Consider the following 16,131-nt stretch of genomic DNA (forward strand, 5'->3'; position numbering starts at 1 on the left):
TTCATGTGGCAGCAGATGTATCCCAGCCTAGATGTGGGCTTTGTTTTACTTTTTAATAAGACTATTAATTAGAAACCCAGTGTTACTACATTCCACATGTTTTTCTGAAAAGGTAGGCAACTTATTTAGTAGATTTACTAAAGAAACTGTAACTTTCTGGCTTCTACATACAAATACAAAAGCATTCCAAAGATGCATTTTAAATCTGATTCCAGTGACACACCAAGACACTTAGAACTTGAACTTTGAAAACACAAGAGAGGGGCTGTAACAGGGCTGGACTAGGGTAGGCAAGAGAGGTGGAATTTAAGGAGGCATACACTCTCAGAGTCGTGTGAGCACTTGCAAGTCTTGCAAGGGCAGTAATGCCATGTAGCGGTCAGAGTCATAGAACAATATTGACCTCGTTCTGCTTATTACCCCAACCCTGGCAGGACTGAGTTTCCTAGTAGAAACAACCTCTAAGAAGCCTTTTACATGGAAGGGTTTATTGCAACATCATAGTATCAAAGCATCCCTAACTATTCCAATGCCCGGCAATCAGGGAATTTAGTTAATTAAGTAAGCAATGGGATGGAATTTCTGGTGGCTGCATCAGTGGAACTAAATGCAGCCACCAGAAATTTCATTTATGAAGAAATAATCAAGTGTTAATACTAAAATGGACTTCTAAGAAGTAGAAAAATTAAATTGTATATAAAATGTTACTATACTCAAACAATAGTAAAAAATTTAAACAATATAAATAAATAAAGCCATGCTTGAGCAATAAAGCAGAAACAAAAAAAAAATACATTTACAAACAAAAAAGGCCATTATACTTAAGTTAAACACACTTACACTCACACACCACATTCGTGCATATACCAGACTATGGAAGGGGATAAACCAGAATGCAACTATGGTCGTGTTTAGTTGACTGAATTATGAGTGATTTTTTTTCTTCTTTTTGTTTTGGTACATGTAAAGCTTTTTCTTTTATTAGCAGGTAGCACTATTATGGAATAAAGTAGGACCAGATTAAGGCTGTTAGAGACCCTGTGCACTATAAAGATTATGATGCCTTCCCTCCCCACTAAAATTGAAAAAAAATTTTTTTAAAAGAGGGAAATTCCAAATTATAAAACAAATATTTAAGCAGAGCTCTTGTTTTTCCCGTGATGTCTGCTTCAGTGCTTTTTAAGTTTTTTAGGGTCTGCTCTCTTGCTGCATAGTCTAAGCACATTTCGAGCATGCCTTTTGGATAATCACCTAGGTACACTAAACACTTTAAGTTTTAATTTTAAAAAAAAGAAAAGTATTTTAAGAAATATAAGTACTTACTGAATGGGCATCAGACCTATATTGGACAGACAGACAAAAGAGAAGTCAGTGAGGAAAAGGAGATGACAGGGACTGAAAGTTGATGTCGACTACAAGGAAAACACGTGGAAGGAGCCCATCAAACTGACAGAAAGGAAAGAGGTTGAGAGCACTTAGTGGGCCTACAGATTGAGGATCTCATTGATTGAGCCAACTTGCAGTCCATACCTGAAGGAACCAACTCTGAAGTTCTGCCTGTTTCTACAACTCAGATTCAGCTGCTGCCCCAGTCCTTGACCACCTGAGCCAGCATCAGAACCTGACCCTCTACCGAGGCTTCTGTGCCATGAAGTACGCCATCTATGCCCTCTGTGTAAACTCACACCAGCTCTCCCAGTGCCTGGACTGCAAAGAGGGCCCCTCTGAGGGCCTGGTCTCGGCCACAGAGGCAGTGAATGACTCTCCCTCCTCCCCAGGTATGGCCCTGCCACCCTGTCACTGGCATAAGCGCCCTGTTAACTACCTATCCCAGAGAGTTCTTTTTATGGTAACCCCTTTCCACCAGGATTGGGGGTAGGCTTGATTTTATTGCACCCAGGAATAATCTCATCAATTTATCAGCCTCCATGAATCAAAGACTATAAAAAAAACAAGTGATTTGCCCAAGTTCTGTTGGAGTCTGATCACCTAGTACAAGAAAAACCATTGCACATCATGCCCCAGTTTGCCCCTAGATATATCACTTGTGGGTATGTGGGTATGTATGTGTGAATATTTGTGATATTGAAACTGAAACTAAGTTTTAAGAAACAATGCTTACCTTTCTAAATAGAGTACATTCTGGATTATTTTTCTGTTATATTTCATTTATTTTAATGTAACCTTCTAAACTGATTTCATGGGTCACAGCCTACTGTGTGAAAAAATACCAACCTTATGTCCTATCCTCTCTCATTTTTCTTAAAAGCTTGTAATTCCACAACTGGCCTTCTGTGAGTAGTAGTCAGTTATCTTTCCCTTTTAGATTTAGAATATATTGTCATGGCTGAGCATTTCTTGACTAGTGATTATTTCTTAAGAGATCTAGCTAGCCAATTGTATGCTTTAGAGTAACAAAGAGAGAGGTATTGGAATTGAAGAGTGAGAGACTCCATGTTGCCTTCATTTCAGGAACTGAAATTTGAAATACTCGTCAGATGATGAAGAAGAATATAATATTTAAAAAGCAGAGGCAAAATAATGAGGGATCAGTAAGCTGTACTTTTACAAATCACAAAGAAACCTGGCTGAACAATATGCTATACATATTGAGGATTATAGAAGTCTCTTAGGCTTCTAACTCTAACCACAGGTTCCTTAGTCATTAAAGAATAAATAATAAACAAAAGTAGTTAGAATGTTTGAAATATAATGTTCCTAATGTTTGTATTCTCTCTCTTCCCTTCTTTTCTCTTCCCTTCCCTTCTCTGCTCTGCTCTTCTCTTCTGCATGCTTTTTTAGGTGCTTCAAATCTCTTCTCAACTTACCTGGCCAGGTGTCAACAATATCTGTGCAGCATTCCTGACTCTTTGTGCCTGGAGCTTCTAGAAAACATCTTCTCATTGCTCCTCATCACCTCTACCAATCTTCACCCAGAACTTCACCTGCCTGAGGACTATGCTGAGGATGATGACATAGAGGGGAAAGGCCCCTTGGGTTTGAGATCCCCATCAGAGAGCCCTCAGCACATAGCTCAGCCTGAGAGGAAATCAGAACGGAGTTCCCTTGGGGTCCCCAGCAGCCTTGCCCATACACTTCCAAGCTGTCTGAAGGCAGAGCCAAAAGACACTTGCCCAGGGTCTCACAGCCACAGCTTTTTGGACCTAAAGCACTTTACTAGTGGTGTCAGTGGATTCCTGGCTGATGAATTTGCAATGGGGGCTTTCCTCAGGCTTCTCCAGGAGCAGTTGGATAAGATCAGCAGTTCTGGCCCCCCCGAGAAACTGAAGCTGCCAGAAGGCCAGAGCTGCTCAGGAAGCAGAGATGGACAACAGAGCCGCCTGCAGCGATTTTCCAAGATTCTCTCTGAGGCCCAATGGAGATACAAGGTGGTAACAAGCAACCAGGGCTCAGGTGAGGAGAAAGCACCATCCCCAGAGCTGGTGGGTCCAGACAGTGGGGAGGGAACAAATCCTACCAGGAACACGGAAAAAAGCTAGGAGTACAGAGGAGTCCCACCATAACTTAGGGCACATCATCATAGCAACCAGTATGAGAACACTGGGGTATATTGCTCCATGTCCGAGAGCCCAGTCTGAGGCTTCCCTTACCTGTTACTTCAGGAGGAGGATCAAGTCAAAGTTGATCACTCTCCTGTATGACCCCATTGGGTTTGCTGTTTCAGAGGAGCATCTGACACCATCCCAAAGATTCCGGCCCATTGCCACACGACACCCCGGTCTCCGCCGGAGTCGTCGGACAAGAAGGAGTCGGGCAGGTAAGCCAAAGAGCTCTCTCCTCATGCACTACGCAAGTGGTGTATTGCCAAGTATGTGAAATTTTTTTAATGTAAAGCACATGGTCACTACAAACAGACAATTGAGCTGAGATTATCTTAGTCCTACTCTCCCAAGGTAACCATTTCTTATTTATCCTTCCAGAAATTTTCTGGAATGCAATAACAAACATGCATCTATTTATATATATATATATACATATATATCATGCTATACATATTGAGGATTATAACTTGCCTTTTACACATTTATCCATAAAGATATACTATACATTGAGAACCTTTTCACTTATCATTTTAAAGACTGCATAGTATTCCATTGTCATAGATACCTTGTTTATATGGGCTTTTAAGTAGTTTACAGTTTTTACTATTTTAAGCAGTGCTACAGTAAACAACCTTGTACATGTCTGTGCATACTTGTGTGAGTATATCCACACGATAAGTACCTAGCAATTGAATTGCTAGATCAAAGGTATGTGGATATAAAATACAGATAGATATTACCAAAGCACCTAAAAAAGAATGGACCCATTTACATTCCCACCAACTGTGTATGAGTGCCTATTTGTACACACACTTATCAACAATGAGTAGTTTCAGATTTTTAAAACTCTTTGCCTATCAATTAGGTGAAAAATGATGTATCATTGCTTTAATACAGGGATTCTTAACAAGGGGTCCATGAGCTTGAATTGAAATTCAAAAAAACATTTCCTCATGGAGACATGTTGGTGCAGGTGTGATATATTTATTAAAAAATACAAAGTATAGTGTGGCCTTAGTAAGGGGGCTGTGATTTTCACCTGACTGGCAAAGGGATCCATGAAACAAAAAAGGTTAAGAACCCCTGCTTTAATATTAATCTTTTTTGTTTGAGATTAAATATCTTTTCATATATTTATGAATCATTTAAATTTTTCTGAGCTTCCCATTCATGTTCAAGGTCCATTTTCTAGTAGATTTATCTTGCTGAATTTTGAGCCCTTTACATATTAAGGAAACTATTTTTTCGTGGGCTACAATGTTTTTTGTTTTTTCTTCATTTTCACCTTTTGACTCTTCTTATGGGCTTTTCTTTTTTTTTTTTAAGATTTATTTTTGTTTATTTCTTCCCCCTCCCCCAGTTGTCTGTTCTCTCTGTCCATTTGCTGTGTGTTCTTTGTCCACTTCTGTTGTTGTCAGCAGCATGGGAATCTGTTTCTTTTTGTTGCGTCATCTTGCTTTGTCAACTCTCTGTGTGTGTGGTACCATTCTTGAACAAGCTGAAATTTATTTCGCGCTGGGCAGCTCTCCTTACAGGGCGCACTCCTTGCGTGTGGGGTTCCCCTACTCGGGGGGCACCCCTGCATGGCACGGCACTCCTTGCGCACATCAGCCCTGCACGTGGGCCAGCTCCACACAGGTCAAGAAGGCCGGGGTTTGAACTGTGGACCTCCCATGTGGTAGACGGACACCCTGTCCATTGGGCCAAGTCTGCTTCCCTGGGCTCTTCTTAGATGAGTTTAATACAGGAGTATTACATGGAAGTTTTAAATGTTTAGGTAATCGAATTTCCATTTTTGGTGCTGGTCTTTTAAATAATTAACAAGGGATTAATAAAGGTTTCTGATGTGCTCAATAGCAGTAGGTACCTTGAGGGAGATGAATAAGATATAAATCAGGCCCTTGCTTTAAAGGAATTTACAACTTACCTACACAGAATACATTAAAAAATTAAACTGAACTGAGACATTGCCTGAAAAACAAGAAATCTCTTAAAAGGAAATATCAGCTTACAAAAGTCAGGAAAACAGAGTTTGTAGGAGTTGGCTACTGAACTAACCTCAGAAGAGTGAGTAGGATCTAGCTGAGCATGAAAGAAAGGCAAACATAGTGGGAGGGATGGAGGATACCATGAGAGAAACCGGAAAAATCTTCAAGGCTGAGTTGCTGAGGCTCTTAAACTCCTAAGTTAATTAGTTTGGGTCAAAAGGCATAGTGTACATCCTTTAACCTGTCCAGTCCAAGAATGCACAATCTATCATCTCCTTCCCATGAATGTCTGTTCCTTCTAAGGGCAGCCCATTCATAGATGCTGGTGATGGACTCAATTCACCGAACAGTTGAGAGGCTTAGGCTATGATCACACTAAGGAATAATAGCTTCCATTTGTAACTCTTAACACTTCAGGAAAGCAGGTATTGAAAAGAAGCTTTTCCTCCAGGGCTTTGAATATTTGGTCTTTGGCAGGCCAGGTCCTATATATTTGCAAATATCAGGCCTACCTTTGCAAATATCAGGCCATGTCAGCAAATTTTGTGACCTTTCTACTTCCTGGTCATAATAATTGTGCTTTTATTTTTTGGAATATTGAAAGTACTTACTTAGTGAGCAGATAGAGGTCTTTGAGCCACATGGGTTGGAAACCACTGGTATAGGCTACTACCCAAATGAGCATTTGGATCATACTAAGCTCACTCTTTACCTTTTTTATTTATTTATTTATTTTTTTAATGTTACATTAAAAAAATATGATGTCCCCATATATCCCCCACCCCCTCACCCCACTCTTCTCCCCATAACAACAACCTCCTCCATCATCATGAGACATTCATTGCACTTGGTGAATACATCTCTGAACACTACTGCACCTCATGGTCAATGGTCCACACCATAGCCCACACTCTCCCACAGTCCACCCAGTGGGCCATGGGAGGACATACAATGTCCGGAAACTGTCCCTGCAGCACCACCCAGGACAACTCCAACCCCTGAAAATGCCCCCACATCACATCTCTTCCTCCCACTCCCTACCCCCAGCAGCCACCATGGCCACTTTCTCCACACCAATGCCACATTTTCTTTGATTACTAATCAAAATCGTTCATGAATAGCATATCAGTAAATCCACTCTAATCCATACTCTATTCCTCCATCCTGTGGACCTTAGAATGGTTGTGTCCACTCCACATCTATATCAAGAGGGGCCTTAGATTCCACATCGATGCTGGATGCAATTCTCCTGCTTTCAGTCGTAGGCACTCTTGGCTCCCTGGTGTGGTGGTTGACCTTCTTCACCTCCATGTTAGCTGAGTGTCACCCTTTACCTTTGATCTGTAGGATCTCCTGTGATATGGTAGGAGCAACAGCAATAGTAGTTTTCCAGCTTCCTCTTATTCTCTAATGACCCAAATCTTGGATTTCAAGCCACCGATTTTGCACTTTCTACACTTTAAGGAGTTAATGATTGATTTTCTCTCTTCTTCCTGATATCTCTAGATTGCCGGGACAGAGTTTCCAACCCATCCCTGGAAAGTACAAGTAGTGAATTGAGCACAAGTACTTCAGGTATGGGGGTTCCAACCAGTTACCATCTCCAAGCAGCTTTACCCTGACAAAGAGCTGCCATTTACTGTATTGTAAAAATCAAGACTGTATCAGTGCATGCCTGTCTTCAGGAAGGTTGATGTTTAGTAGATGACTAAACAAATTTCAGCTGAGAAAAGGGAAAGGGCTTTTTCACTAACAGTTTAGCTGCTCAGCAGCAGAAAGAAACAGAAGCAATGCCCAAGAAGGTAATTGGTAATTAAGTCTTGTATTCAAAGATGGTAAGTATAGGTTTTTCCTTCAATTCAGGAAAAATCAAGACCCATTTACAGACCTTTTGGAGACGGTGATGAGATAAAAGCTCAGTGGGAGGTGGCAGCAGTATAGGTTTTCCTAAATTTATGTTCCTTCCCTGGCCTCACACATATGTGTCCCAACAGAGGGAAGTCTGAGCACTGTGTCCAGACGGAATGAGCTAGATGGCCAGCTGCAACCCCAACCTCAGAGTTCACTCCTCCCCATGATGTTCTCCCCGCCTGAATCACTGCTAGCCTCTTGCATCCTCCGGGGGAACTTTGCAGAAGCCCATCAGGTGAGAGAGCACTTGTGCATTCAATTTTGGATGCTGATGGTGTGGGAGAGCCTGGGCTGTACCTTGTCATAGTGAAGAATGGTAAATCAGCCCCTAGCTGGCCCACTGGACCTTGGGTGACACTAGATGCCCATCCAACCAGAACCGCTCAGGAGCACTTCAGTGGCCACATCCCAGCAGGAGACACAGGACTGAGTCTCCATGTATCAACACCCAGTCCTCAGCATTGTAGATTTAGAGACTCAGCCTGGACGAGTTGCAAGATGTTGAATTGTTTATTTTCTTAACATAAATGTTGTTTTAACAAGATAAAAGAAAATATTCCACCACAATCCCACCACTACAAAAAAATTGAAATTGTTTTCTTTCTTTCCTGGTACTCCTTCTCCAGAGACATACATATTTTTAATATAGTTAAAAATCATGATGTAGACAATTTTTGGTAAGAATTGAATGTCTGTTCAATATACAAGAAGTGTAGAGGGGAAGTAGACATGGCTCGAGCAGTTGAGCTCCTGCCTACCACAAGAGGTCCCTGGTTCGGGCAGGCGTGGCAAGTTGACAACAAGATGATGCAACAAGAGACACAAGAAGAAAAACATAATGAGATACACAAGAAAGCAGGGAGCAAAGGTTCCCAGTGACTCCTAAAGAAGATAAGCAAGACAGTGAGCTAACACGACAGGCAGGTGCAACAAGCTGACACAACAAGATAATGCAACAAGAGACACAAGAAGAAAAACGTAATGAGAGACACAACAAAGCAGGGAATGGAAGTGGCTCAAGCAATTAGGCACCTCCCTCCCACATTGGAAGTCCTAGGTTCAGTCCCTGTGCCTCCTGAAGAAACAAGGAAGACAAACAGACACAGCAAGTGCAAACAACAGAGGCAGGGGGTGGGAAGAGAGAGGGAGAGAGAGTATAGTGGCTCATGGAGTAGAATAGTCACGTTGTATAAGAAAAATAGCGCTGGAATAGAAATTAGAAAGACTCTTAACCTCTTTATGCTTTAATATCCTCATTTGAAAATTGCAGTTAAATATAATACTTGCTTTACTACCTCATGTTAAGAGGATTATGTAAAAACTCTGTGGAGAAGTGGAATTGGCCCAATGGATAGGGCGTCCGCCTACCGCATGGAAGGTCCGTGGCTCAAACCCCTGGCCTCCTCGACCCATGTGGAGCTGGCCCATGCGCAGTGCTGATGTGTGCAAAGAGTGCCATGCCACACAGGGATGTCCCCCGTGTAGGGGAGTCCCACACACAAGGAGTGCACCCCATAAGGAGAGTCGCCCAGCACGAAAGAAAGTGCAGCCTGCCCAAGAATGGCGCCGCACACATGGAGAACTGGCACAGCAAGATGACGCAACAAAAAGAAACACAGATTCCCAGTGCCACTGATAAGGATAGAAGCGGTCACAGAAGAACACACAGCGAATGGACACAGAGAGCAGACAACTGGAGGGGGGAAGGGGAGAGAAATAAACAAAAAATAAATCTTTAAAAAAAAACTGAATACAAGAATCCTCTGCTATTGCTTAAACTTAATAGAATTAAAGTCTACTATTCTAATTTATAACTCTTGATATATTTTATGACATTTGTGCTATTCCTTAGCATGTAGGTCAGAACTTTTCTTTCTTGTGAGTTTAGTTGTTGAGGAATGAATTTAAGAGAAATCCAAGTGAGGAGATAGTATTTGCTTAATTCTCTCTGATCACTTTAGATCCCATACCTTAATAATGATGATAATTATAATACATTGGGGAAGACAGAAGCCACACCAACCTTTCTAATACTCAGATTCAGAGGGAGTAGGCTGCGAGTCCCCTGATGCTTTAACCCCTAAATGTCCTCTTCTATTCCTTTCACTTGGGCCTTCATCTTTTTTTTTTTTAATAAAATTTTTATTTTTTAACTGGTTGCAGGATAAGTTATGTGTATTATAAGAAAATACCAAAAAAATATAAATAAGAACATAAAATTACTTTTAATCCCATTGTCCAGGACAACCAATATTAAAGATACAGTATTTGTCTGCCAGTAATTTTCCAAGATATGTGATTTTATGTAGTTGAAGTTATTCCAAATTTATTACTTTATATCCTGTCTTTTTTTACATTGTAACACAAGTATTTCCCTTATAACTTTGATTTTAGTGACCATATAATAATCTGATTAAGTAGCTGCCATTAACCCTGTTGATGAACATTTAGATGGTGTTCAGTGTTCCGGTAAATAGTGCCAAGATGGTCACCTTTAGGGATTACACTTTTTAAATTATTTCCTTAAGAAAGTTTCTCATTAAAATTACTGGGCCAAAGGATAAAGACATTTTTAAAGCTTTATAGATTGCCAAATTGCCTTTTTTTAAAAAAAATTTTTAATTGTAGTTATATATATAAAATACAAAACTTTCTAATTTAACCACTTTCATGTGCACCCAAAATGCCTTTTTTAAAATAATTTTATTGCCAGAGTTCATAAACCTCAGATAATTCTAAGTGTACATTTCTTTTTTCAGTATTTTTTTTTTTGCTTGTTGTCTGGTCCATTGTTTTTGCTTGTTTTCTGTTCATCTTTAGGAGGCATCAGGAATCAAACCTGGGACCTCCCATGTGGGAGGGTGCTCACCTGCTTGAGCCACATCTGCTCTCAGCTTTCTAAAAAAGTTGTAGCAATTAACAATTCTACTGCCAACCCCCAAGGATTTATTTTTATACTTAGTTATTGTAACTAGTGCAAAATGGTATTAATGTTACTTAAATTCCTTGGATTACTATAAGGCAAAAAAAATGTTCATCTCTGTCTTCATCATATGCATTTTACTCTTTTAAATTGTCCATATCTTTTGCCCATTTTCTGCTGGTACATTTGTGGTTTTCTTACTGACTTTTATGAGTTGTTTTTATATTTGATCTGTTCTAACATTCAGTGTTCTCCAGTCCCTACTGTCAGATGTCTGTTCTCCAGTCCCTACTGTCAGATGTCATAGTCTTATGATTGGCAAAGATCGCATTTCTGTACACATTCCCCAACTCACTGGGCACACCAGAAGGCCAGCCCACACTCCTCCCTGTCCTTTGACAGGTGGTGTTCATGTTCGACCTGAAGTCTTCACCCAGCTCAGGGGAACTAATGTTCGTGGAGCGCTACCAGGAGGTAATCCAGGAGCTGGCCCGAGTAGAGCACAAGATTGAAAACCAGAACTCAGACGGGGGGAGCAGCACCATCCGGAGAACCGGCAGTGGCCGTTCAACTCTACAGGCCATTGGCAGTGCTGCAGCAGCAGGTCAGGCTTCCTTCTGTCTCTATAGGGAGGATGGGGAGGATATTAGGGAGAAACTTCCCAAATCTGAGGCTCATTGTGAGGGTGAGCAGAAATCTAAAGCAGACACTTGCTTTGAAGAAGAGAACCCTGACACATTCAGAGGATGTTTCTAGCTGTTCCCACCTTCCTTGACCATGGTGTCCACATACCTGGCTCTTGAGTTACCCCTTTAAGCTTGTCCTTGTGAATTCAACTGAAGAGTGTGAATGGTGTTTCCACCATGTGATTTCATGGCCACTATCTTGGGCTTCAGGCAATGGCTAGACATTTATTTCCTTCCTATGTAATTATTCAGAGATAATCATATTATTTTACTTTTCTATAAACTGGTAAGTTTTCTATCAATGTCTATGACCTATTAGCCACAGGTCTCAATTCCCAACCTTGGTTGCACTGCCAGAAAAAAAAAAAGCTCATCCTTTCATTAGCTTTTTTTTAAACAAATCAATTTTATTGATACATATTAATAAACCATAAATTGATCCAAACTGTACAATCAGTGGTACTTGGTATAGTCACATAGTTGTACATTTATCACTTCAATCATTATTCAAGCATTTTCATTATTCCAAAAATAATAAAAACAAAAAACAGACAAACCAAAAAAAAATCTTTACCTCTTAGTCTCTCTGCTTCCCCTACCATGCGTTGCAGCTATTTTGTTTCCATCTCTCTGGTTTATTTGTATCTATATTTTGTAAAAACAGTCTTATATATGCAATATTACCCATATTCATATTTCACATGAGGTTTTACTATGCTATACAGTCCCATGTTCCATTTTTTTAGCTTTCCATCTAGTAATATGTCCTTAGACTTTCCCTTCAACCACTGTCATACCCATATAATAGCTCTGCTAGTTATAAACACTATGATGTGCTTTCACTATTTCTGTTCATTTCCAAAGATTTGCAAATAACTATTATTCCAATTCTGCACAGACTAACCCTCAGCTTTCCATTCTTTACTTTTATTCTATTTCCTGGTGACTTATATTCTAGTTATTAACTCCATGAATTTACACAATATATTTCGTTTATAATGGCACAGTCATGCAGTATTTGTCCTTTTGTGTCTGGCTTGCTTCACTCAACCTAATGTCCTCCAGGTTCATCCATGTTGTCATATGCTTCATGACTTCATTTCTTCTTACAGCTGCATTATATGTATATACACACATATATATACACATATCCATCATGTGTACACACCACAGTTTGTTTACCCATTCATCAGTTGATGGACGCCTGGCTGGTTTCCAGCTTTTGGCTGTTGTAAATAATGCCTCTTCTTAGTGTATCGGTATGCAGATGTCTATTCGTGCCACTGCTCTCAGTTCTTCCAGGTATATACCTAGTAATGGTATTGCCGGGTCGTGTGGTAAGTCTGTATTCAACTTCCTAAGGAACTGCCAAACAGTCCTCCACAGTGACTATATCATTCTACATTCCCATGTGTTGCTATCCCTCTACATCCTTTCCAACACTTGTAGCTTTCTTCTTTTTAATAGTAGCCATTGTAATAGGTGTGAAATCTCTCATTGTACTTTTGATTTGCATTTCCCTAATCATTAGTGATGTTGAGCATTTCTTTATGTGTTTTTTTGCCATTTGTATTTCTTCTTTGGACAGTTGCCTATTCAATTCTTTTGCCCATTTTTTAATTGGGTAGTTTGTCTTTTTATTGTTGAGTTGTATGATCTCTTTTATATATCATGGATGTTAAACCCTTATTATGTATATGATTTCCAAATATTTCCTCACATTGAGTCAACTGCCTTTTCACCCTTCTGACAAAGTCCTTTGAAATACAAAAGTGTATAATTTTGAGGATGTCCCATTTATCTTTTTTTCTTTTGTAGCTCGTGCTTTATTTATAAGGTTTAAGAAACTGTCACCTACCACAAGATCTTGAAGATGTTTTTCTACATTTTCGTCTAGTAGTTTTACGGTCCTAGCTTTTATATTTAAGTCCTTGATCCATTTTAGTTAATTTTTGTACAAGGTACGAGATAGGAGTTCTCTTTCTTTCTTTTGGTTATGGCTATCCAGTTCTCCCAGTACCATTTGTTGAATAGCCTGTTCTGGCCCAGCTGGGAGGGATTGACAGTCTTGTCAAAAATCACTTGACCATAGATGTGAGGGTCTATTTCTGAGTTCTCAGTTCAGTTCCATTGGTCAATTGGACAATTTTGCCAGATACAGAATTCTTGGATGGCAGTTTTTCTCTTTCAGTACCTTAAATATAATACATCATATCACTTTCTTCTCGCCTCCATCCATGGTTTCCAGTGAAATGTTGGAACTTTATCTTATCAAGATAACTTATATGTTATCCTTTTCTCTTGCTGCTTTCAGAAACCTTCTTTAACCCTGATGTTTGTCATTCTGAAGAGTAAGTGTCTCAGAGTAGGTCTATTCAGATTTATTCTGTTTGGGATGTGTTGTCCTTCTTGGATATTGATATCTGTGTCTTGCATAAGGCTTGGAAAGGTTTCGGTCATGATAGCCTCAAAATTCTTTCTGCCCTTTTCCATTCTCTTCTGCTTGTGGGACACCAATAATGCATATGTTTGTGCATTTTTCATTGTCATTCAATTCCCTGAGACCCTGTTCCAATTTTTCTATTATTTTGTCTTTCTCTTCTTGTATCTTTTCCAGTTCAGATGTTCTATCTTTGAAATCACTAATTCTGTCCTCAGGCAATTTAAATATGCTGTTATGTGCTTCTGATGTATTTTTAATCTCATCCATCTTGTCTTTGATTCACATAGACTCTGTTACTTTTCTTTGCGGGCTTTCCATTTGTTCTTTATGCTTACCAGTGTTTTTTTTAATATCCTTTATCTCTTTAGTCATATTTTCCTTCAACTCTTTGAATTGATTTAGGAGATCTGTGTGATTAAGTTGTCTTAAACCTATATCTTGTCAGGATTTTTGTGTTGTTCCTTTGTCTGGGCCATCTCTTCCTGTTTCCTAGTGTGGCTTGTAATTTTTTGCTGATGTCTAGGCATCTGACTATGTTGTGAATTTAATGTTCAGTTTCTCTTGCATGTGTTTTTTTTTCTCTTCACAGCTCCTCTTTGATTTTTGGTTCATCTTATTCTGAGACCTTAAAATTGTCCAGCTTAAGTTATCAGAATAGGACGGGGGGGAGCGGATGTGGCTCAAGCAGTTGAGCTCCCACCTCCCACATGGAAGGTCCCAGGTTCAATTCCTAGTGCCTCCTGAAAAACCAAAAACAAACCGCAAGTAAGGCAAACAAAAAAACCAACTCGGGGAAGCTGATGTGGCTCAGTGGTTGAGTGCCAGCTTCCCACATACAAGGTCCCAGGTCAATCCCTGGGCCCTGTTACCTTTAAAAAAAAAAAAGTAGGGCCAGGGATTCACTATTGGGGTGCAGATTTTCTTCCAGAGGTGGGACTAAAGGGAGACCTAAAAGCAGTTTTCTCCTTACAGTTTTCTGGCCAACCAGCAGATGGTGCTCTCTGGCACACCTTTCCACAGAGGTGTTTTTTTCAACCTCAGCTTTCCTCTGTTTCTGGTCTGTCCAGAGTGAGAGTCAAAGTGGGCTCTGCTGGCCAAATTCACTGAAGAGAAGCCCCCCTACTTCCTTTACCTTTTCCCTTGTAACAAATGGCAAGGAAGAAGACGTCTGTTCCCCTCTCAGTCAGCTGCAATGACCCAGGGGTTTTATCCAAGCTTAATATCTTGAGGGTAGGGGATGGGAGCCTTTCCTTGCCAACCAAGTGGGTTTAGCAATTCACATTTGTTGTTTTGGGTTCTTCGTCTCTCTGTCCCTTGTCTTCCTGGGAGTTGAGGAGCACTGTCCTGGTCTGTTGATCCCCAAAGCAGATCCCTCAGAGAGCTTTTAGCCATTTCTTCTTTGAGAGAGTTGAGCCCTGCCCACCTACTCTGATGTCATCTTCTGAGAACTCCTTATTATCTCTTGAAAGTAGAATCTTATCCCACATTTTTGTATTTCTTACTTGTCTAGGTTCTTTATGTCAAGTTATTATATGTTGCTTCTTCTATACTCTCCCAGAAATTTTCTGTCTATTCTAGAGAATATGTTTTTGTTATTTTGGGGGGCTTTTTGTTTTCGTGTAAATGGGCTTTTACTAAAAATATTGTGTCCCCTTGCTTTTTCAGCAATGTATTTAGAGATCCTTTTCAAGTAGGTATATGGCTCTACCTCATTCTTTCTCAGCCTATCCTTAGATTCCATTTGGAAGCTATCCTTATTCATCTCTACCACCTCGAGTTTCTTTTGGTCTCCCTTTCCACGCAATTGTTTTAACATTATAAGTGTGGTCTGTAATGATGCTACTAACATGCATAAAAGATATCCTGTGCAAAACAACTTCAAACATTTAAAAATGACTACTTTCATAATAAAAGTAGCAATTAGAATCATTTTAACCCCTTGCTTTTTACTCCCCTGCTGGACTTCCAGGGATGGTGTTTTACTCCATCTCAGATGTGACTGACAAGTTACTCGGCACCTCTGGAGACCCCATCCCAACACTTCAGGAGGACTTTTGGATAAGCAGTACCCTGGTGGAGCCCACTGCTCCCGTGAGAGAGGTTCTGGAAGACCTCAGTCCCCCCGCCATGGCTGCATTTGACCTAGCTTGCTCTCAGTGCCAGCTCTGGAAAACCAGCAAACAGCTCTTGGAAACGGCTGAACGACGTCTCAACAGTAGCCTTGAGAGCCGAGGTGAGTGTGCTTCTTTTGCTTTGTCCCTTAATTCTCAAATGAGGAGATGGATTTCCAAGAGGCCTGATAAGCTGTGCAAGAAGAAAATGGTGGGGAAACGGACTTGGCCCAGTGGTTAGGGCGTCCGTCTACCACATGGGAGGTCCGCGGTTCAAACCCCGGGCCTCCTTGACCCGTGTGGAGCTGGCCCATGCACAGTGCTGATGCGCGCAAGGAGTGCCCTGCCACGCAGGGGTGTCCCCCGCGTAGGGGAGCCCCACGCGCAAGGAGTGTGCCCCAGAAGGAGAGCTGCCCAGTGCGAAAGAAAGTGCAGCCTGCCCAGGAATGGCGCCGCCCACACTTCCCGTGCCGCTGACGACAACAGAAGCGAACGAAAGACAAGAC

At 40.7% G+C, this 16,131-nt stretch overlaps 1 protein-coding gene across 3 annotated transcripts in view; it reads left to right on the plus strand.

Moving 5' to 3' along the window:
* Window positions 1-16,131, plus strand: part of ZFYVE26 (zinc finger FYVE-type containing 26) — a 70,700-nt gene that overhangs the window by 14,235 nt on the left and 40,334 nt on the right. For all 3 annotated transcript variants that reach the window (XR_011648317.1, XR_011648318.1, XM_058293227.2), the window contains exons 10-16: window positions 1,575-1,778; window positions 2,803-3,414; window positions 3,686-3,778; window positions 7,058-7,126; window positions 7,546-7,697; window positions 10,788-10,989; window positions 15,484-15,747. Coding sequence is in view for 1 of the 3 variants with exons in the window: in XM_058293227.2 (XP_058149210.1) it covers window positions 1,575-1,778; window positions 2,803-3,414; window positions 3,686-3,778; window positions 7,058-7,126; window positions 7,546-7,697; window positions 10,788-10,989; window positions 15,484-15,747 (1,596 nt within the window). In the remaining 2 variants the exon portion in view is untranslated. The remainder of the gene's footprint in view (window positions 1-1,574; window positions 1,779-2,802; window positions 3,415-3,685; window positions 3,779-7,057; window positions 7,127-7,545; window positions 7,698-10,787; window positions 10,990-15,483; window positions 15,748-16,131) is intronic.

The sequence above is a fragment of the Dasypus novemcinctus genome, chromosome 3, assembly GCF_030445035.2.
Source record: "Dasypus novemcinctus isolate mDasNov1 chromosome 3, mDasNov1.1.hap2, whole genome shotgun sequence".
Lineage (NCBI taxonomy): Eukaryota > Metazoa > Chordata > Mammalia > Cingulata > Dasypodidae > Dasypus > Dasypus novemcinctus.